Genomic DNA, 23,802 nt, shown 5'->3' with positions numbered 1-23,802 from the left:
GTGTAGCTTCCACCATAGAAGTACTTACGTCCTGAGCAGGATAGTCTGATTTTTCACTCTTGCTACTTAAACCAACTGAACCCCTTTCTTTTCCTGTGAAGGAAAGGCTGACGTATCTCAAATGTGCTTTTATAAGTTTAGGTTATCTCTCCTGGAAAGCCAAGTTCTTGGCTGGTTTCCTGGAAGCTTGAGACCATATCTGCCAAGTTATATTGCAGTAATTGATCTCCCATAGGTTCCCACATACAGCTGCATGTAAATGTGTCCTGTGAATAAAGGGGAAATAAATCATTGTTGCCGTCTATCTTGAACACCTTCTCAGGCCCTGGAGGACCGTCCGAGCTCCTTATTGGTAGATCAGGGTGACAGCAGCAGTCCATCCTTCAACCCTTCGGATAACTCCCTTCTCTCCTCCTCGTCACCCATGGATGAGATGGAAGAAAGGAAATCCAGCTCCTTAAAAAGACGACAGTAAGACCACATTTTCAGTCCTCATTTAACAGTGTTTTGAAGAGAGAGATTAAATGTTTTCAAAATGTTTATTTTGAACTGGCAGCAGAAACTGTTAATCTGGAAGGGGTAGGACTTGTGTTAGATGTCAAGCATGCAGTCACATGATACAAAGAAAAAAAAATTCTGAAACAGGCACAGTTTCAATTTCCTTTGGCTTTTAATTTTAGTTATACCTGTGTTTGATTTTTGTCACATGTAAGTCTCAGTTATGCAAGAAGATGCTGATATTTAAATGTTTAGAGTGTGATTAGGCTTCAAAAAACTGGTCATTCCCCTTGTTCCGTTCCATCACACTCTTAATTTCTTTTCGTAATAGTAAACTGTTACCATGGTAGAACAAAAACATGCCTGGTTTCAAAGTTATTTAAATCTGTGGGTAGAAATAACAGTTCGTATACTTAAGAGTCTCCAGACCAGAGACATAGTAGCATTTATTTTAAACAATGGTTAAATGTTTAATTTTAATGACATGTATAAGAAAACATCTGACTTCAGCTAAATAGAAATAAGCCTGCTCTGCTTCCAAAGTCAAAGCAGCATCGTGCTTAGAAAGAATGTGCATTGGTTCTTCTGTTCCAGCTCTGCTTATCAGACATATGTGACTGCAAATGTGAAAAGCTGTGTGCCATTAACTCTCTTTAAGAAAGTTTCATTTTTTAAATGGAATATGTGTTCACCATTTTCTTTCCTTGTAGCTATGTCTTACAGGAATTAGTGGAGACAGAGCGAGATTACGTACGAGATCTGGGCTATGTAGTTGAGGTATGGTGGTTTTCATTCTATTCATTTTTTGTTTTGTTTTGTTTTTTCAATGTGGTACGAACCAGCTATGTAGCTTGAACCTCACAGTTTTTTCAAAACAAAACACAGGATGAAACTGAAAATGTGAATGTTTGCATTCTGAGTTTTCCCTCCTGCAGGGTTTTAACATATCAGAGATATTGCATCAGATGCCATTCCTCTTTTTCTTGTTGTTATTGTGTGCACCTTATTGTTCTGAGGAGTGTAGTTAGTAATTTTTTAACATCACTACCTCTGGTCTAATAGTATCTTAGACTAGATGGTTTTATTTAGCACAACTAAATTAAAGAAAACATTGTAACTCAGCAGGTAGAAGAACTATCCAGGATTTGAACGACTTGCTTCCTCTCCTACTGCTCAGCTTCTCTTAGTCTTCTTAGTTTCCCGTTATGTAAAATGAGATAGCATCACACATCTCCCTTCAGTCTTCAGCTACAAACAAAATACATTTGGAAGAGTAGAGAGAATGAGCATGACAGTGAATGTCAGCCTAAGAAGTTTCAATTCTTAAATGGAGGGAGGGAGGGAAACATCAGCATTGTGATAGTCTTTTTATAGTATTTAAAGGGTGCATTAGAAGCCTATGAACACATGTATTTTTGTAAATAACTAAATAATTCCTGGTGAAAATGCTAGACATCATAAACTTTGCAAACTAAAGCTCAACTTTACTAATTAGGAATAGAAGTATTAGGAAAAAATGGAAGGAATAGAGTCGCATGAACATGACAAAATTTAAAAACACTCACAGGTCTGTGTGATAGATTTGCACAGTGAGACGAGTTGATAGATACACCAAAAATGAGAAAGTGAGACTATGGGAAAATGTAAAAGGAACTTCATTGCAGCCAGAATGCTTGCTAATAGAGTTGGTGTTCCATTTTTTTGGTGTTTGGTTTGTTCATACCACAAGCAGTAGTCCATGCAGTGCAGTGCATTTCCATATGCAGTGCAGCTGCTTCATTCCCCAGCACACTTTGGTGTAGGGTTAGTGTGGATGGCTGGAGTAAGAAACACTGAGTAAAGGCGCACAGAAGCCAATTCAGTGTCTCTGACTTGCACTTGGTAACAGCCCTACCTGACAAAGCATCGCAGCTGCTTCAGGCAAGAAGGAGAAGGGCTGTAGAAGTTTCCTCTGTGCTTTGAGCCTGCTCATGCAGGCTAAATTAGGTATAGGGAATTCATCTTTCTAGCACTGGGCGGTGTTGTGTGGACAACCTCAAGACAATTTGTGATATTTTGTGTCTATGCTCTATGTTATGCTATGTTAGAGAGCAGTTTTTTGTTTGTTTTTCTGTCCCAAGCAAGCTGTTGTCATGGGCAATTTGGGAAACTTCTGGGAAAAGGGGGTTTAAAAGACAGCTCACCTTTTTTAAGTTAAAATGTTCACAGTGAATTTCCTTGGTCTGTTACAGGGTTATATGGCACTTATGAAGGAAGATGGTGTACCTGATGACATGAAAGGCAAAGACAAGATTGTATTTGGAAACATTCACCAGATTTATGACTGGCACAGAGAGTACGTATTGACTTGAAAACCATTTGCTGAACAATTCTACCTAAAAAATACTAGATTGACTTTAAGAAATGATGATTTTTTTTTTAAACCCAAGTATTCATACACAAGGTAAATACAGTTGGTCTTGTGCTTTGAGTTGTAGATACTGTATATTCAGCATACAAGTGTTGGTATGAAGATTTCCTTTAAACAAGGATACTTATATACACCAAGTGCTTCAGCTGAGAAGCTATAATGTTATGTACAGAAGGTGGTATGTTGTTTGAAGCTTTGTTTTCAAAAATGTTTTATTTAAGAGTGCAGTCTAAAGAATTCATTAGGGTTTAGCACGGCAATGTGAGCCCCTCAGGCACTCAGACTACGAAGGAGAAAAGTTTCAATCAATATATGAAATGAAAAAATCTTATTAATGAACACCAACATTTTTTCATCTTAGCATGGATTTGGTGTGCCCTTTTGGAAATCTATATTAAAATATTACACTGTTAACATTGCCATTTTGGACATACATTAGTATCCAAAGCTGCTGATACAGAACACAAAGTGGACCTTGCAGTAAGACTTGATTGCTTTGCGGTCACCTGTTGCAATAGTGTGTGCTTTCGGAGAAAAAAAAAAGTGCTTTTTCTGTTTGTGTTCAGCTTCTTTTTAGGAGAGTTGGAGAAGTGCCTTGAAGATCCAGAAAAGCTAGGATCCCTGTTTGTCAAGCATGTAAGTGCAAACATTATCTTTGGCAAAGCCCTAGTCCTGCTGCTGACCAACATGTTTGAATATTAAGGATATATCTATGGTACAACACAGTTAAGAAAGTGCTGTAAAATATTCCTCACTGTGAGAGGTGGAGAGCTAGGTTATAAGAGCTTATAAGTAGACTAAGTAAATAATCTAGTTTTTCTTGCCCGTGTCATGCTGTGGAGAGGAAATATGAATGTGGACCCTGTCTCTCAATTCAGTTCCAGTTCTGTGCGAGGAAATTGTTCATTTGATATTACCAGATACACCCATCTTCTATCCCAGGTACCCATGCAGTAACATGGAGCATAGGAACCAAAAATAGGAAAGCAGCTCATTCTTCCTACTGTTTTCTGTGCATTCCAGTTCTGTATCCTTTCCCTTTCTCAAAATCACATTAGTGGCTGAGATCCCTCCCTCTTCACTTGTGGAAGAAATTGAGACTGCCAGAAATTCATTATGTTTAATTTTAGTCCAACACGGTACCCTTTATAGCTTTATAAAAGTCCCTGTATTTCCACTTTTCATTTATTATTAAAAGGAATGGCCATGTGATACATGTGGATATTATAACACTTCAGAAAGAAATCAAATTAGTTATCTAGAAACTGGATATCAAACTGCAGGACACATCAGACATGCCACTCATCAGTCATTTTGGTGTCTCTTTGTGTAGAAATGCAATTTAATGTCTGTTTGAGATGAGGTCTCAAGGTGCTCCAAATCACCCAAGACAGTAGAAGAGAAACTTGCCAGCTATATATGATAGTTTGCACAAGTATGCAAAGACCAAAGACAGACTGGATTAAAGCAGGTTTAATGGGCTTCAGATTTTCCCTGCAGTCTGTGTTTGAAGTCAATACCAGGGTAGCAAAAGAGCACAGAACCAAACATTAATGTAACTGTAACACTGGAAGCCAGGCATAATTCCTGGACTAATTATGAGGAATGAGCTGTTTCATTTCTGAGGGATTATTATTATTTTAAAAAAAAAGAAAAAACAGGCATGGGAAGAGGGGAGAATTCTGGCACTGGTAAAATGGGAAGCCTGGAGGGAGTGACTCTCCCTGTTTCTGATTGCTGTTTTACTTTCTCCTGGTATATTTGTAACTTAGATGTCTTTGTAAGGCATCCTTACCACTCCAGATGGAAAGGCAAGCTGTGATGCTATTATAACATCCTCTGGCAAGAACATGACGATTCAGTTCCTGCTCTTAATCTATGTTCTGTGTCCTTTTCAATCTCCATCTTATTTCTTCCTTTTTTGCATTCTATTTGGCTTAACTGGTCAGTGCTCCATGAGTCTCTGAGCAGCAAAGCCTCTAACAGCAAACTGATGCTAGCAAAATCATAAGGGAGATTTTGGGGTAGGTAATAGGTGCATATGGTACGTCTGTGTTACTTAACCAGCAAGGCTGGTAATCAAGAATTATTCTTAAAGGCAGAAGTTATGCTCTCTTTTTTGTCACTCTGGTGTTAAAAGCACATGCACAAAATACAGAATCAGGGTTAAAAAATACGAGCACCACCATTTCCAGGCTACAACCACTATTTCCAGGCTATGTCACCTGCATCTCCACTCAAACTCCAATAGCACAGCTAATACTAGATAGAAGATTGAGAGGTTTCTCCTAACTGCTCTGTACTGCTATCAGGAGGTCATTATTCTAATATATTAGAACAATAATCAGATTATTAAAATCAAATTTTAAAAAATGATATTTCAAAGGCTTCATCCATTATTGCTCTTGCTAAAAGAAAAATAAAACCTTTTTCCTGCTTTATTTTACTGTGGGACCTGCTGAGCTATCATCTCTAAACACCTGTTGTTCAGGAGTATTTATAACTATGGCAACTTTTGGACTTGTGTTGCCTTTCTAAAATCATCATGATCTTCGCAAATAAGTGTGTTTTCAGGTCTGTAATTTCTGCATATGTAGCTGCTTCTTTCCCTCAAAAGGATCTATTTAAGTTCATGCTTTTGAGCAGCTGTACTTCTCAAAATAATACTCCATTTCAATCTGGCATGCTTTTTTCTTGATGATGATGTATCATTCTGTATCTTTGTTCTTCTAGGAGAGAAGGTTGCACATGTACATAGTTTACTGCCAAAACAAACCAAAGTCTGAGCACATTGTCTCAGAATACATTGATACGTTTTTTGAGGTAAGTTTCTGAGAGAGGATATATGCAAGTTGAAGGGTGTGTACAAATCATAAGCATTATCAGATCTGTTGACAAAAAAAAGGCAACACATATCATTGTTACTATTTTGAATTATAATTTCTTTCCATATCTGTTTATGATTTCTCAAGTCTGATACAGGCTCCTAGAGATGTATTAATTTATAGGGGAAAAATACTAAATTTTAGGTATACGTATACCTAAATTTTAGATATACAATTATACAATTAATTAGTAGAGTCTCATCTTTACTAGCTCAGGCAGTTAACGGTGCATATTATATGAAATGGCAATTTTGGATGAGCAAAGATCACTGTCAAAAATAGACTATATACAACCTGTGATTGAAAAATTACATTTCATTATACAATCTCTTCAAAAAAAGATATGGAAGATGCTGGGAGGGGGAAATGCTTTGGAAACAAACCTGATACAGATAGGGGAAGGTTTCTAGCTTTTGCTAACTGAAGGTTAGCTTCTGCTCTGACTTTTGCCAATTTCTGCTCTCATGGTCATTAATAGTGATATATCCCACTGTGTTTCTAACTCAACAAAACAGAACAAAGTTGTTTCTAACTGAACGAATAAAGAAAAAAATGCTTGTTTTACAACCCTCAGGATCTAAAGCAACGCCTGGGCCACAGACTTCAGCTCACAGACTTGCTAATAAAACCTGTGCAGAGAATTATGAAATACCAGCTGTTACTAAAGGTAAAGTGATGTTCAGTTAAATGATTTAATATATGTGTTAATGGATATGTTTTCTTTTTTAAATATTACTGATGCTTTTCCGCCCTTCTGCCAAACAGAACCCAGTTTTGTAAGCAATGTAGTATGATTATTTTCTGAGCATATTCAGATAGTTATAAAAATTGCAGTAAGTAGATTGGGCAGAATTTTGCCCTTTTTTTTTTTAACAGTTAAAGATGAGATAAACTTCAGTCAGTGGCATAGAGATGTTCAGAATTTGTACCAATATCATAGGAAGGGGATGGGAATCTCTTAACTGTTTTCAGATGTAAATGTGATGTGAGTTGTTGAGACTCATCCCAACTTTTCCAGTTACATCTGCAACCTTTATAATATCACATAAATGTTTACTGAAGAGCAACCCTGTGTATCACAGAGGTCATTGCCTTAGTGCATCTTCTTGTATGATCTAAATCAAAAAGAGTGAATAAATCTTTCAAAATAAGAGGGTGAAAGCAATGCAGCAAGAAACTTAAAAAAGAATTTTTCTTTGTGTCTTCTGCAGTCTGTCATTCTCTGACAGGGTAGCAAATGCAGATTTTCTAAGATTCTCATTGCTGATTAATGAGAAAAGAACTTCATATTATTGTTTTTTCCTTTTTCAGGACTTCCTCAAATATTCTAAAAAAGCTAACCTTGACACAACAGAACTAGAGGTACTTGAAACATTTTCTCTTGGTGATTTGGATGCTCTTTACTCTAAACTTCTACTTGCATTGACAAAGTTGCTTTCCTTTTCTGATATTCTTGAGATCGTGATTATGATAAGTGTTTACTTTTCACATTTCTGTATTAAAGCAACCATAGGAAATGAAACAAAATGTTATCCTGCTAACTCATTTGGAAAATAAAGCTTTGACTTTTTATTTGTCTTGAACAGAGAGCTGTAGAGGTCATGTGTATAGTACCAAAACGATGTAATGACATGATGAATGTTGGCCGCCTGCAAGGATTTGATGTAAGTTGGCTGAGGTTTTGCTTAGAGTTTTTGTCAGATTCTCCAGAAATTAGCAGTTAATGCTGTGGGGAGAGTTGAGGGGAGAAATGAGGTAGGGTGCTCTGTCACTGTCTGGTTAGCTGGTGCAAAAAGCAGTGAATGAAGAGTCAAGTCTTAGCCCTGCCAAGGACGACTTCTTGGTAAGCTTTGCCTGTTATGTCAGCCACACTAGGTAAGTCCTCCTGCAAATCTCAGCAGCACTGATGTTATTACAGTTCCCTTGTTGATTAATGACTTGCAAAATAGTGAAGTAATCAGTTATCAGCAGGGGAACAGACCTGACTTTCAGCAGTGTACGCAAAGGAGGAGTTGCTAAGGTCAGTAGAGTACCTGAGGCAACTGTAGCCCATCTCCTTGTTTTGCTAAGTCTAGAAGAGATGGAAATTGGCTATTGAAGCGGTGTGCATCAGCCAGGCTATAGTCACAAGCTCTGCTTGCAAAGCCCCTCCTGCTCTGTGATGCAGCATGAATTTGAATTCTTCCGCTTTTCAGCACCCCGGAAGACGTTAGAAGAATATACGAGTTCCTGCGTGGGGGGTGGCAGGGAAGGAGTTATTGAGACTAGAAAGATGAAGTGTTAGTAAGCCTCAAACTGCAGTATGAATTGAAAAGGGTGGGGTGGATTTTGGGGGTGTTTTTTCTTGATGCTATTTGGGTTTTTTTTAAGAAAAGGCATAAGAATGTCTTGTGCATAACAAGATCAATGAATGTATAATGGTCAGTGACACTCAGAAACTGGGAAATACACAAAGCTACTTTAGCATAAGCATCTACTCAAAAGCGTTGACGAAAATAATTAAGAACTGCGCTAAATGTATTTCTGCTTGCCTCTGTGTTTAGGGTAAAATTGTAGCCCAGGGTAAGCTCCTGCTCCAGGACACATTCTTGGTTACAGACCAGGACACGGGACTTCTGCCACGCTGCAAGGAGAGACGAGTCTTCCTGTTTGAGCAGATTGTCATTTTCAGTGAGCTGCTAGATAAAAAGAAAGGTTTCTCCATGCCCGGATTCTTGTTTAAAAACAGCATCAAGGTAACTGTTGTGTGTGAGTCTTTGCGTCCCCTGCACAAACTCTGCTAAGGTAACAGTTTCTGGTTCAGTGTGGAGTCACTAGTGACATCTAGATGTGCAGTCATAAAGTACGGGGAGGTGTCAGTCATTTCCTGAAATTACTTCCTACTGAATTTGTGCTCACTCTGAGAAATGGAAATCTTTGGATCTCGGCACTCTGATGCTTCCCATGTGAAGTGTACCAAAACTGGTGCTCTTGTACGAAGCTGGAAAAGTAATCACAAAGAGTTTAGTCTTCAGCTCTGTGCTGTGTGTACATGACATTGCAAATAAAGATAACTCTTTACATAGTTTCAGCTGAAATCAGTCCAAATGTGTAGGTAACATCTGTAAGTAGTGCCACCTTCTTAGACACATCAACTCTTCTGCAAGTAAATCCCTCAAACAAAAAGTGTTTGTTCCCACTTCAAGCCTTCTCTGAAACAAAAGCTATTGATCTTAGTGTCCACCAGCCCTCCTGGTGAAGCGTTTTGCACGGACCTTGGTTCTTTTAATTTGTCTCGGTGCTCTGCCTGACACCTGAGCATCCTGTTCAGCACTGGCTGAGCAGTCTGTTCCAAGGCATTGCTGTCTCTGCAGCAAAAGCCTTCAGTGTGGGGCAGTGGTAGAGCTCCACAGTGGACACAGGGTTTTAAAGAACACAGAGAGTTAAGACCGATGGAGAACATTGGGCCGTACTGACCAGTGAGAGATTGTCCAGGCACAGTGTATCAGTAAGCTGTACATTAATCCTTAGTTTACTGTAATCCTTCATTTCATGGTATTATTTTACTAAAGGAAAGTAGGATCATCATTTGAAGATCTGACTCTGAGCTCCTACGTAAGAGATTTTAGGAGGTACGTTTCTCACAAGATACATGGAGTAAACTCTCTTTTTTTTCATGAAGGTGAGTTGCCTTTCCCTGGAGGAAAATGTGGACAGCGATCCATGTAAATTTGCACTAACATCAAGAACGGGCGATGTCACGGAGACCTTTATTTTGCATTCTGCCAGTCCAGGAGTCCGCCAGTTATGGATCCACGAAATTAACCAAATTTTGGAAAACCAGCGCAACTTTTTAAACGGTAATGATTTCCTCTCGCCAAATGTTGATAACTGAATTACTTCTCTCTCATCAGTTGTTTCTTGGCTTTGAAATGTTTTGCAAGCTTCCTTTTTTCTGAACTAATACAGAACAGTTGGAGGATATGTGCCTCATTTCTGCTTCAGAACAGATGCTAGTATTTATTATAAGCATGGTAGTCTGAATTTACATGGTGTTCTCTTGGTGAAATTTTCCAAATGTTTTGTAGGAGTGAATCAAGATTGTCACCATCCGTTGAGGTGGAAAGCTTGTGTTACCCCTTTTAAGCAAATGCAAGTCTTTAAAGGCTAAACCCAGGGGGAATTTTAAGCATCTATTCAGAATATGGTTTGCTTCTGTTATTTTGGTGGCCATTGTTGTCGCATCTTTCTGTGGCGACAACATTAAGATTCTGCAGGAGATAAGTAGAAGATGATAGTGTCTGCTGTGACACTAGAAGGTTCTTGCTGTATTTTTGTATGCATCAGCTGTTGCACTGTTCTAGACTTTTTTTAAAGAGTTTTAGTGGGTGAAAGAACAAGCTCAGAAATCGGAGTCACACCTGTTTTTTCCCAGCTTGGCTGCTGACTGACAATGTGATCCTAGAGGAAAAGATTTATCCCTGGTTTCAGATTTTTCATCTTTAAGAGAGGTACATATAGCAGGTCATTAAGGTGTGATGTAGAAAAGTGGCTTGAGGTCTACAGCATGACCTGTATTGCTAAGGGAATTTATTTTATTTGAACAGTACTCCCCTTATGTCAGTAAACATGCCTGTTTTAAACTGTTCCTGTCCCCTTTCCTGCCCTCATTTCCCTGATCGCCTCCCCTCCTGCTTCCTCTGCAGCCTTGACGTCCCCAATCGAGTACCAGAGGAACCATGGCAGCGGTGGAGGTGGCAGCGGGAGCAGCAGCGGTAACAGCAGCGGCCCCAGCAGCTGCAGTGGCATCCCCAGCTCCAGCCGCAGCCGGCCATCCCGGATCCCCCAGCCTGTCAGACACCATTCCCCAGTCCTGGTCTCCTCTGCAGCCTCGGCCCAAGCAGAGGCAGACAAGATGTCAGGTATGTCCATTCACAATCTCTCCCTGCCACACTACACCACCTCCTTAGAAACTGGCCTGAGCCAGCCAGACAGGCACCCTCCCAATGCAGAACCGGACGGTCCTCAGAGAGAAGCTGAGCAGATTCCCAAGATGAAAGTTATTGAGAGTCCCAGGAAGACAGCGGGAAACATTTCTGGGTCAGCTGACGGAGCCCAGAAAGACTCACGTGGAAGCTCAGAGGACAGTCGCTCAAGAAACAGCATAGGATCACTGACGCTTGGGAAGCCAAGGCCAGGAGCCATCTCACCAATGAACTCTCCTCTCTCCACGACTTTCCCTTCTCCTTTTGGCAAAGAAACCTTTCCACCCAGCAGCCCCCTGCAGAAGGGCTCCTTTTGGAGCTCCATCCCAGCATCCCCTGCCAGCCGCCCTGGCTCCTTCACTTTCCCTGGGGACAGTGACTCCCTCCAGCGGCAGGTCCACCGCCACTCTTCACACAGCAAGGACACAGACCGCATGAGCACTTGCTCCTCGACCAGCGAGCAGTCAGTTCACTCCACCCAGAGTAATGGGGTAAGAGCGGAGCACCTCTGTCCTGCGAGCTCTTCTAAAACCTTCCCACGCTCCCTTTCTGTGCGTTACCATCGCTCTCCGTACTAACTTCTGGCTCTCCGGTGCTGTACTGCTCTGAAATAATCAACTGTTCAAATATCTTCTGCACAAAAACAAAAAAAATAAATCTACCTCTCTGTGTATGTATACATACAAACATGGCTATGTATACAGCCACAAAAGCGACTGCTAACATTAGATGCAATTTCTGCCTCTGCTGAAAACATAGATCACTAGGCTGATACTTACTAACTTGCTCTCCTTGCTTTTTTCGTCTCTAATTTGAAGGCACATAATTAACATGCTGAAGCGTGGCAGCCAGAGCACCTTGGGTTATGCATTGCGGCCAGCACTTGAATCTGACTTGGAGAATTTGGCAGATTGCCTTGGGGCTTTTTTTCCCTTTCACGCACAAATCCATCACCATTGTCCTGTTGAGGTTTAACTCCGTGGAAACATCTACAGTACGTTCCCTGGGCTGGTTGATTTTTAGTTTTTATTAATTTATTTTTTTCCCCTCTCCTTTCAGCCTTAGTCAATGTACAACATCCTCTTTTTAAATCCAGTGTCTGGTCAAGGAAGCATCCTGCAATCCACTCAAAATAGGCCAGCAAAACCTAGCTAAACTAATCCTCCTTCTACTACAACCAAAACAAATAGCGGCTCCACTTGTCTTTTCTGCCTTGTAAGAAGAACTGGTTCAGGGCATCTGGAGATTCAACCTTTCAGTGTGCACTTGGTGTGTTTGTGCAGAAAGCTGGGGTATCAACAGAAGCCACATTCTCTGTAATAACGTCCGCCAGGAAATGCAGCACAGCAATCACAGGGGCATGTGCAAATTCTAAAGAAAAAGTTTCAAGGCATTTGCCGTGGATGTGGTAGGCAGGCTATGGTGCCTTTCTTCTTAAACTCACATTTGATTTTTCTCTCACTAAGTGTTGTGCTCACAAATGTTTGTTTTTCCTCTCTCTCACAAATCATATGCAATACCAATTTTGCAAATCACCTAACTTGCCAGACCTTTTTAAATGCATGCATTTCTTTATAGAAGTGTTTAACAAACAGAGCTTTCTTGACTTCTTAGTTCTTACACTTTTATAACAGCTTCAGAAAAAAAAATTATGCTTTGCATGTTTCGTATTTTATCCCAGTCTTCTTTCAGCTTTTCATTTGGTTTAGCTCTGTCTTGTGTTTATCTTCAATCTAGCAAAATATGATGATAATATAATATCTGGAATAACTGGAGTATTTAGCAATTACTGCACAGCATGTGATTCAAGATGGTGGTACTTTTTATATGCAGAGAAGACTTGCATAGTATTAATTGATGTTGTTCCATAAAAAGAGAGGGAGAGACAGGACGGCACTGAGTTTTCAAAACGTTTGAGTTTTGATACTGTCTCGGCAAAAACACTATTACTTGTTTTTATCTTACTGTAAAATGTTCTATCAGAACACATGCCTTCTGTTTCACAACTGTTTCTTTTAGTTTGGTAATTGAGATGGATCATAATTCTTCATTTATAACCTCATTTCTAGACCATACTCTAGACCAGGGGCGTCGAACTCATTTTCACTGGGGGCCACGTCAGCCTCACAGTTGCCTTCAAAGGGCAGTTACAGTAGGAGTAGTTACATTTATCCAGTCCTAAAACTACATTTGGCCCTTTGAAGGCAACCGTGAGGCTGATCTGGCCCCTGGTGAAAATGAGTTTGACACCCCTGCTCTAGACCATACAGGATTTCACACCACAGTCAACAGACTAGAGAATGGGTTGTGAAGGTTTATTTTGATTTAACCATTTGTGTATGCATTTACATGCATATATAGTTAAGGTTGGTTACTTATGGAAAAGTTACTTATGGAAAAGAAGAAGAAAACGGAATTAGTTTTGCTAGTATTTCAGGAATATGGGAGGAATTTTTTATATTTTGATTGTAAATCCTCCTGAGGTCAGTGATGACCAGCAGAAGCTGCAATAGAAAAACATTAACTGTGCAACAATAATTACTTCCTTGCAAGGCAAAAGAAAAGGCTGTCTTTCTGTGGTGAGAATAAATTCTGATATAAACACATTCACAAGAACATTTGTCACTTAGTAGTTACTAGACACTTGTTTATTTAACAGATTTGCCTGTCCTTGTTGAAAATAAGAAATATTCAGAGTATAACATGATCCTTCAAGACTTAACTATTAAAAATAAATGTTATGTTACAGGAAGGTCAGTCCTGCAGTTATACAAATTCTGCTACATGCTAAGAAATAGTATGTTCAGGAATAGTGTCTGGGGTGAGGTTTGGGGTGTAGGTTGGTTTTGCTACTTCAGCCTTCCCTTCTTCTCCTGTAAGTCTATCAGAAGGAGTTGAAAAAAGCATCTTTCTCTGAATAGAGCTGTTTTTCATCTAGTAAAACAATCTAATGAGTTGTAATCTTAACTTAAATAATGACTGAAAATGAGATTGATTTGTTTGGTTCTGCTCTTCCCAGTTTGCCTCAGTCATGGAAGGGGCTTGCTATTAAAAAGGACCACGCAGACAGTCCTTTAAGCGAGACAAAATGAGTTCTCCCACTGGAAATATAGCATGTGGAATTAAACATAGATATCCTTTGGTAGAGTTACAATCCAGGATGACATCTTTTTCTGTGGTAGCATTTGCTTCGTCATCCTAATAGGGAAAAAAGACAGAGTGGACTTGACTCACCCAGTCGAATAAAATAATTCAGCTAGAATAAAATGTACAAACTCACTGGGAACCCAAACATCAATGTGCTACACATGCTATGAATGAGTAATCTGAGACTATTCTTTTCCAAATGTCTTGGTTTCTCAGTAGACTAGCCAGCCAAAACTCTCATGGGGAATCACAGGCACCATTAGCAGGTTGGAACAGAACATGGTTTTCCAGGCTCCCAGTGTACCGCTGACCCCTACTGTGTCTCCTCAACACCGAAGGGAGAAATATTTGACAGTTTTGAGAGAGAACTGTGGCAGTTTTAATCCCATGTGCCCGGCTTTCCACTCATTGGTAGCACATACACGGAGCTAACATGGGGTTATGCTATATGAGCTATAGTAGTCTCTAGCTACAGATGGGTACTGATTTCTTTCTTTAACTCAGCTGCTACTAAGTGAGCACTCACTGGTAGCAAACTGAAACAGTTTGAAGTAAGAAGAGAGGCGAAAGATAGGCACACACACATATACACGTCTTATGCCACATCATTAATGGGCCATCCAGTTTGGTTTTAACTTGTTTCAAGAAGGAAATAACTTCTTTCAGGGAATAGGTTGTATAATCCGATAATAGATTTCACGCTTCTATTTATTAAACCTCATATGAGAAATGCATGCGAATGGACAAAATGAGTCTTACTTTTAAAAAATAAAAATTTCCAGTGGATTCGTGTCCAGGAGAAGGCTTTTTGTTTTGAAAAGTAGCATGACTTTTCATGTATACCTGAGCAGCCATCATTAGCTTTCTGCAAATGCTCGGTGGGGAAATGAACAAAACTCATGAACACTAGCTGAAAGTGTGTGATAAACATCTAACACCGCTCAGCTGTCTTAGTCATTAATCAGTTAGGAGAGAGATTTCTAGCTTTATTCTGTTCAGTGGGCCTGTTTTGCCCAAGAAATTAATAGTTTCTTATGTCAGTAATTTACTCCATCCTACATGTTTAAAGCAACAAACCTGATTATACACATTCAGCCAGTGACCAACTTTGAGGTTTTGAGAGATGCTGTCAAAAGCCTATTTTGCTAGGAAAGACTATACATATTTTTCATTGGTGGAATTTCCAGTCTTTATGAGGTGAAGTCTTGACCTGTTGTGATTTCAAAACTGCACCTGTTAGACCGTGAAAAACTGTCCTACATGCTGTACTATAGTTTTGTTGCCTGATAAAGATGCAACGTTCAGTGTCTCAGTTTGAAAGGAAGACCAGTTGAGATCTGTGTATAAACTGACTCTTAGTTAAAGGAAGTAAACTCGAGTAAAAGTAATGGGAATGAATTTCTGCAGCAGATGTATGTGAAGGTATTGAAAGACCAAACTAATTTGCATAAGATAAATAGACATAGACAGCTCTGAAAGAGAAATTGTAGCTTTCTTGTTTGACAACAGCTTATGTGGATCATGCAGGTAATGGATGTAATGTAGCAGGCCAAAAACAGCCTGTCTGCTTCATGAACTTTAAACTTGATTCTTTTTTCTCCCCCTCTTTGTGCTTCCAATTGACACTTGCAGAGTGAAAGTAGCAGCAGTAGCAATATCTCCACCATGCTGGTGACACACGATTACACGGCAGTGAAGGAGGATGAGATAAATGTCTACCAAGGAGAGGTCGTGCAGATTCTAGCCAGCAACCAACAGAACATGTTTTTGGTGTTCAGAGCCGCCACTGATCAGTGCCCCGCAGCCGAGGGCTGGATTCCCGGCTATGTCTTGGGGCATACCAGTGCAGTCATCATTGACAACCCTGATGGAACCATCAAGTGAGTGCCTGGGTGTGTGTGGAAGGGAAGAAGGAAGAAAAAATTTCAATTTAGACAAGGCTTTGAACCTTTTAAACCAAAAAGCTGATGTGATCTTTGAAAAATAAATGAACGTCAAGCAGAATGAATACTTCAGAGTCCCTTAGCAAACTTTAAAATGTAAGAAAGAGCCCAGAAGCACATATTCCTTTTTAAAAATCTGTAGTAGTGCAATCTTCTGGGAATAGGTGATGAAATAATACCTGATTTAAGAGTAACAATAGTTACGGGTTTACTTAATAGAATGGCTTGTCCAACTAGGCACCTTTGTTTAGGAAAACAATCATTAATGTTTCTTTCAAGTCAAATGAGATTTCAGAGGTCCTAGATCTCTTCTTTGACCCACAAGCTTATTGAAAATGTTTGGTTGTACTAGGAAGATCTCTCTCAAATCTGCAATGAGATAAATTATACCAAAGTTCTTAGCAGTAAAGCTTTATGTAAAGCTTCTGCAGACTGTATTTTATACGGATTTCATACTGATTGTTGTTCAGTTTCATCGAATACCAGGTTGGAAGGGACCACAAGGATCATCTGGTCCAACCTTTCTTGGCAAGAGATTTGTTTGATTAACACTTTCTGTTGTCATATAGAAAGTTTACCATTCTGGGAATGATTTAAAAAATACTGAACCACAGACTAATCTTACCAGCTTGCTTACAGTTTTACTCAAGGGTAGCATCCCTTATGGAATACTTATTTAATTTCAGTATACTTTAATACAATGAAATAACATTTTGACATACTTTTCCAATGCCATTTGAAACTACAGAGTATAACACATAACCTGGAGTTGAAAAAAAACTAATCAAAGTTTAATGTTCTGTATTCAGGAAGTCAACGTCTTGGCACACAGCACTCCGTTTAAGGAAGAAATCTGAGAAAAAAGATAAAGACGGCAAAAGGGAAGGCAAGCTAGAAAATGGTTACCGCAAATCCCGAGAAGGACTTGCAAACAAGGTTTCTGTAAAGGTAACTCTTACAAAGATGTAGTAGTTTCCAAAAGGAGCTGTTTTGGGATTTCTTTAAAAGTAATTTCTGCAGAATTTCACATGAAGGAATTGGAAGCAACAGTGGTTTTAATGGACAGCATTTGTGAAATCTGAAAATGGGAAGATATAATCTTTGAGCCTGCAAGTGTGATGTAGCATAAGGATACTGCAGAAAGAGCAGAGTGGCATAGAAATTCAGATGTTCAGGTGTTTCTTGGATCTTTCTGGGTATAGCTAACTTCAAACCATCCCTGTACTTTGTTTTCTATCATTCTTTAAGTTCTTATAATGTTATAAGGACACTAATTCTTTACATTCTCCTTTCCAGCTTCTCAACCCCAATTACATTTATGATGGTAAGTTGCTTTAATTTTTCAAAGTCCCAATAAATATAATTTTATTAAAACATTATTTGCTTTATTTAAATGAATTACATCAGGAACTTAGTGTGTTCTGTCAAAATATACATAGGCTGCTTTTGGCTAAAGATGACAGTTAATGAAATATGTCATATTTAATTTTTAAGATACAAGGAACACATTTCTGTTCACAAGTCCAAAACAGCATAAAACACAACGACCATATAACATGTTCAGAAGGATTTGCACTCCACTGCGTTTGCATGGAGACTGTCTGGAAGTTGGGCCTTGCTGAATTTGCAAAATAACAAGGTCAGGAATTGGAGACCACCTGCCTCATTTTGAACCTCGCACCCTAGGGAACAATCAGGGCCTGTCCAGTGCAGAGGCTGATCAGGACAAAGATGGTGACCCTCTGGGGTCGAGCCAAACTGGGTTTTCATCTTAATAAAGAGAACCAAACTTCTTAGTTTCACCTGCATGTGAAAAGGGAAACCACTACAGTGGATGAGTGAGGTGTTTTGTGTTTCATTTTGCGAACTTAGAATAAAAAGAGCTGAGCACATCCTTAAATACTTTTCACCGTAAGGTTTCTTCAGCTTGCCATAAACAGGGTGTTTTGTTCACCATGGCAGCCTTCAGGGTTAACCATGGCATAGCAGTCGGCAGTCGTGTTGTGTCCAAGTTCATGTAGAGAAGAATTCACTAGGTCTGCAGAGCCCCAGCAGGTGGCCTAATTATGGATGTGCTCCAAGGGTAGAGGGATAGATACACCTTGGAAATTTAGGGTCCTGTACTACTTTGTCTAACAGAAAAGAGAGAGTGCAAGAAACAGAAAAGCAAATTGATTAGCTTCAGTTGACCTAATGCCATTAATCTTCTTTTTCCAGTTCCACCAGAGTTTATAATACCATTGAGTGAGGTAACATGTGAGACAGGAGAGACCATCGTGCTTAGGTGTAAAGTCTGTGGTCGCCCCAAGGCTTCAGTTACTTGGAAAGGTCCTGATCATAATACACTGAGCAATGACGGCCATCACAGCATTTCATACAGGTACAGTAACTTGTGTGATGCTCAACAGGAACTGCTGACACTTTTTCTATTTGCACCTTTGGTGCAGGATAGCTTTTGGCTTTGAGGCATAAAGATAGAGTTGCCCTCAGAAATATTTCACAGCTGAGATTTTCTGGAAATGTTGTGTAACTTCTGTGTATGTTTGGGGTACCCAAATGTGATATTCAGTTGATTTTTAAAAACAAAAGAAAATTCAGCTGGTACTTCTGATTAGCTATTGCAGAAGCTGTTGTGTTTCCATCACACTGACCTAGTGCTTGAACTGGAACAGTATGTTGTGACATGCCAGTGCTGTGACATGCCATCTGCCAATCCCTTATTGCCATTGGTAGCATACCATCATTTTTGAGGCAGATGACTGCTTTCGGATCACGTTACAGTGTTTTGCAAAGAAAAGCCTCTGGTTCCTACTGACATGGTAGTGTCACTGTCTTCATTGTTGAAGCACAGAAGTTAACATTTTTGTCTGGTTTTAGCTTTGCTATGATAGAACTTAACAGACTAACTGGCAACTCTAACACCTGATTAATAAGAGAATACTGTATTTTAGAATGTGAAATTGCATGTTAGAAAAGTTGGGGTTTTTTTCCTGAAGATGCATTTTTTTTTAAATACAGAAAATGTTCTTTAATTAGTAACTTCACCATGAAGAAATGTCTTATTTATGAATTATGCTCTCAATTTAGAATGAGGCATTTTTTGGGAAACTCCACTCACTAATTGATAGAAGAGTATGTCATCTTCTTAGAGGTTGTGTGGTATAGCCCAGCTTACCTACAAACTTGATGGCATGTTATACTGTTCTTTTTTACCTCCTGCTTCTTCTTTTTCTTTTTCGCTCTGTGTAGGGTTTTTTTATGAGAGACAGAGGCATCTCTGCCGCTGCATCCAGAACCGTTTGTGAGAGATGAGGAAGAGTTAATCATAGAATGGTTTGGGTTGGAAGGGTCCTTAAAGATCATCTAGTTCCAACCCCCTTGCCATGGGCAGGGACACCTTCCACTAGACCAGGTTGCTCAAAGCCTCATCTGATCTTTAACACTCCCAGGGATGGGGCATCCACAACTTTTCTAGGCAGCCTGTTCCAGTGCCTCGCCACCCTCAAGTGAAGCATTTCTTCCTCATATCTAATCTAAATCTAGCCTTTTCCAGTTTAAAGCCATTACCCCTTGTCCTATCGCTACATGCCCTTGTAAAAAGTCCCTCTCCGGCTTTCTTGTAGGCCTCATTTAGCTACTGGAAGGCTGCTATAAGGTCTCCTGGAGCCTTCTCTTCTCCAGGCTGAGCAACCCCAAATCTCTCAGCTCATAGGAGAAGTGCTCCATCCCTCGGATCATCTTTGTTGCCCTCCTCTGGACTCACTCGAAAATGTCCATGTCCTCCTTATGTTGGAGGCCCCAGAGCTGAAGAAGTCTCATAAGAATGGAATAGAGGGGGAAAATCACCTCCTTTGACCTACTGGTCACTCTTCTTTTAATGCAACCCAGGATACAGTTGGCTTTCTGGGCTGCAAGGACACATTGCTGGGTCATGTCCAGCTTCTTATCAGCCAGCACCCCCAAGTCCTTCCCCTCAGGGCTGCTCTTAATCCATTCACCACCCAGCCTGTCTTTGTGCTTTGGATTGCCGCAAACCATGTGCAGGACCTTGCACTTGGCCGTGTTGAACTTCAAGAGATTCTCACGGGCTCACCTCTCAAACCTGTCAAGATCACTCTGGATAGCATCCCTTCCCTCCAGTGTCTCAATTGTCATCAGCAAACTTGCTGAGGCTGCACTCAATCCCACTCTCCATTTTGCCAACTAAGATGTTGAAGAGCACCGGTCCCAGTACTGATCCCTGAGGAACACCACTTGTCTCTGGTCTCCACTTGGACATCAATCTGTTGACCATAACTCTTTGGGTGCAGCCAACCAGCCAATTCCTTATCCACAGAGTGGTCCATCTGTTGAATCCATGGCTCCCAAATTAGAGACCAGGCTGTCATGAGGGACGGTGTCAAATGCTTTGCACAAGTCCAGGTAGATGACGTCAGTTGCTCTTCCTTTATCCACCAATGATGTAACTCTGTCATAGAAGGCCACCAACTTTGTCAGGCATGATTTGACCTCGGTGAAGCCATGTTGGCTGTCACAAATCACCTCCTTATTTTCCATGTGCCTTAGCTTAGTTTCCAGGAGGATCTGCTCCATGATCTTGCCAGGCACAGAGGTGAGACTGACTGGCCTGTAGTTCTCTCAGCCTTCCTTATTTCCCTTTTTAAAAGTGGAGGTTATGTTTCCCCTTTTCCAGTCAGTGGGAACTTCACCAGACTGCCACAACTTCTCAAATATGATGGATAGTGGCTTAGCAACTTCATCCATCAGTTCCCTGAGGACCTGCAGATGCATCTCATCAGGTCCCATGGACTTGTGCACCTTGAGACCTGATGATTAGCTAATTAGATTCACTAGGTGTAATTCACTGTGATCCGTTACTGTTACAGTATTCAGTAAATCATGTTGGCTGTGGGTGACAGATTTAGAAATAATTAAACATTCTTTGAGCTGAGGGAAGGGGCTCATCTTCCTATGTTCCTAAAACTTACTTTCGTTTTTTCCCTGAAATTCAGTTGTGTGGTGAAAACTGTGACAAATAGGTTTTGGTTCAGTCAAATAACTTGCAGTAACTAGGATTAATCCAAAGGAAAGCAATAAGCATTATAGAAAATCTTGAAAATATGCCCTATAGTGAAAGAATAACACCATGTTAGGGTTGTTTTGAGCCCAGAGGTGAAAAGTGTAGGGAGGACTTGCCAAGTGTTTGTTTTTCTAAGAGACTTCTTGAAATAGAATTGTTTGCTGTTCATGTCCATGACAGATGGTCAAAAAAGTGTTAGATGTGAATTGCACAGAGGAGCAGTTTAGTAGATATTTAAAGACAAACTACCTAACAAAAAGGGTGGTTGAGCAGTGAGAAAAACGAAGGAAGAGTCTGCAGAATCTTTCTGCTGTGGTCTTACATAGCTTATTGCTGTCTCTGCTCTGATACAGAGGGACAACATAAGTCTCTTTTAGTATCCTCCCATCCTCATTCTCCCAGATTCTGAGGTCTCCAAAGTCGTGGTGAGGGGTGCCTTTTGTATTGAAGGTGGAGCCCACTCTCACAAGGGATGAATGCTCTGAAAGTACAAATGTCAGATCAACTTCTGTATGCCGGAAGTCAGGGATGGAAACTAATGGTCCAGAAAGAGCTATGATGGATGGTTGTCTTGATACACCTTCTCATAATTTGAAGGAAGTAGAGGAAGCAGGAAGAAACAGGAGGAGCATTTGATTTTTCAAATGCAGTGCAGCCTAGGACAGAGTGTCAGTGAGGATGTTTTTCTAATACTCTTTAGCACATTCTGAGATACTTGATGGGCCCAAAGTGCTCAAATTCTGATAGACGTCTCTGAAATGGCATGGACAGGGTTAGTAATGTTTGTCCAGACAGAGAGGGAGATGGACTCTGGAGAATAAGAAATATTAACAGTATTAATCTAACTTTGTCTGATTTCCATAACTTAAGGTGTGTAAAATGAATATAAAGTTAATGGATGCCATTGTGTTTCCCAGTGATTTAGGAGAGGCTTCACTGAAGATTATTGGCGTCACTGCAGAAGACGATGGTATCTATACGTGTATAGCTGCAAACGATATGGGTTCGGTTTCATCTTCCGCCAGTCTACGAGTTTTAGGTAGGATTGTCTCTTTGCCTTTTTTATCTGATTACATTCAAAGTGTCTGGTACCCGTAGTACAGGACAAAGAAAATCCCAGCTCTTGAGCATCCCTCTCTTAAAGGAGTATCATAACAAACCTTTTCACCTGTTATATATTACTTGTTTCAGTGGGAATAGATGTACTTTTAGGATGCAATTAATTAGAGGTTCATACAGACAAGATGCCTGCATAGTACTGTCAACATTCATTTACCTCGTCTGTCAATACTAGTTCAGACATACTATTATAAAACCATTTTATCATCTGCATTCTTAGTGTAGTCTCAATGAAAGTTACTGTACCAACACATATAATTTCTAAAGTGCACAGATAAGAAAAGAGTAGCATTGCTGTGTATTTTAATACGTTCCTTTGCTTGAATTGTAAAGCCAGTGTTCAGGAGAACATATAACTATTTATTGTCTTTGCGTCATGGATCTACACTTAGATTATTTCAGGACCTGAAGTGAGGCAGCCTGAATGTTTGTGAGAGAATGAAAAGGAAATCTGCAAAGGTGAAAAATGCCTGTGTTCTGGAGGCAGACAGCAAAGGAAAAGGAAAAAATTTTTACTTGCTGTGTTTGGCACAGTGATACGTTTCAGTTTGTGTTTGTACATTGTTATTCTTCTCTTAAGTGGTCTGGATCCTCCATTTTTAGAAACAGGGAAAACACAGTGAGACAGCAGGATAGCAGAGTTTCTTAGATGCCGTTTATAACAACCGGTGTTATCTGGGTCCTTTAATCTATTGAGAGGCCCATCTATTTATCCATTGGTGAGGATTAATAGATTTTGGGTGGAATGTCTCTGTCTCAAATTGACTCACATAAAAGAAAATAAGATATGAAGTGCTGCATTCTGTCTTTGTACATCTGTCCCAGCTGATATGGGGACTTGTATACTTGTCCAAAGCTCTCCAAAATATGTTATTTCTTCCTTTCTTTTTTTTTTTTTAACAATATGAGACCATGAGTTGTTTTATAATATAGACGCACTCTACTTCAAGCAAAAGATAAGGAGCAATCTGAGGCAAATTCCTCCTGAAATCTATTTCCAAACTGAAGATGAAGTCCAAATATTTCTCCTTTTGCAAATATCTGAAACAATCCATTGTTATAATGACGACAATTTAGTTCTGAGGAGGATCTGACAATATTAAATGTTGGCCATCCTGTCCCTTTTTTTTTTTTTTTCTTTTTTGTAGGTCCTGGAAGTGATGGGATCATGGTAATCTGGAAAGACAACTTTGATTCCCTCTACAGTGAAGTGGCTGAGCTTGGCAGGTGTGTTCTGTATGCTCATCTCCAAAGTTGTCTGTGTCAAAATATGAACTTCTCATTCAAAAAATGAAATTCTCTTTGAAAAAATACTTATCATATGAGCCTAAAAGGCCAGAATTACATTGGATTAAATAGAAACAAGGAAGTTAAAATCTTACCAGCACTAGATGGCACTGCACAAACAGAACATATTTAGGCTGAAGTGTCATAGCTTAATGGACGTGTGTTTTTCAAATACTTTGGAAGGCTACATAGTCTTTTTTTTTTTAAGTGTGCCTTACAGTGACTGACACTGCTTCTGTAGTAAATCTCTCCTAGACCTTTTTATTTAGGGTATGAAAATTACAGACAGAAAAGTGTGAAAATGAGCAAAATGCAAAATAAGTCACATAGAGTATTCATTTCTCCAACTTAATTATGACATTTGAAAGCTGGATGCTACTCTGATAGAAGTTGTCTGCAAATATGATAAAACGGTTCTCTATCAGGAGCTCATTATTTATACAGAAACATTTTGTAGAAGATGCATGTA

General features: G+C 39.8%; 1 protein-coding gene across 1 annotated transcript in view; it reads left to right on the top strand.

Moving 5' to 3' along the window:
* Positions 1-23,802, top strand: part of TRIO (trio Rho guanine nucleotide exchange factor) — a 255,708-nt gene that overhangs the window by 226,976 nt on the left and 4,930 nt on the right. The window contains 17 exon segments of the mRNA XM_065629284.1: positions 323-471; positions 1,209-1,275; positions 2,730-2,833; positions 3,475-3,544; positions 5,642-5,731; positions 6,368-6,460; positions 7,105-7,155; positions 7,380-7,457; positions 8,337-8,528; positions 9,455-9,632; positions 10,479-11,248; positions 15,537-15,784; positions 16,657-16,795; positions 17,144-17,171; positions 18,065-18,227; positions 21,845-21,966; positions 23,195-23,273. Coding sequence (XP_065485356.1) covers positions 323-471; positions 1,209-1,275; positions 2,730-2,833; positions 3,475-3,544; positions 5,642-5,731; positions 6,368-6,460; positions 7,105-7,155; positions 7,380-7,457; positions 8,337-8,528; positions 9,455-9,632; positions 10,479-11,248; positions 15,537-15,784; positions 16,657-16,795; positions 17,144-17,171; positions 18,065-18,227; positions 21,845-21,966; positions 23,195-23,273 — 2,621 coding nt within the window.

The sequence above is a fragment of the Caloenas nicobarica genome, chromosome 2 (assembly GCF_036013445.1).
Source record: "Caloenas nicobarica isolate bCalNic1 chromosome 2, bCalNic1.hap1, whole genome shotgun sequence".
NCBI lineage: Eukaryota > Metazoa > Chordata > Aves > Columbiformes > Columbidae > Caloenas > Caloenas nicobarica.
The sequence above is the reverse complement of the archived record's forward strand: the minus strand, read 5'-3'. Positions and strand labels throughout refer to the sequence as shown.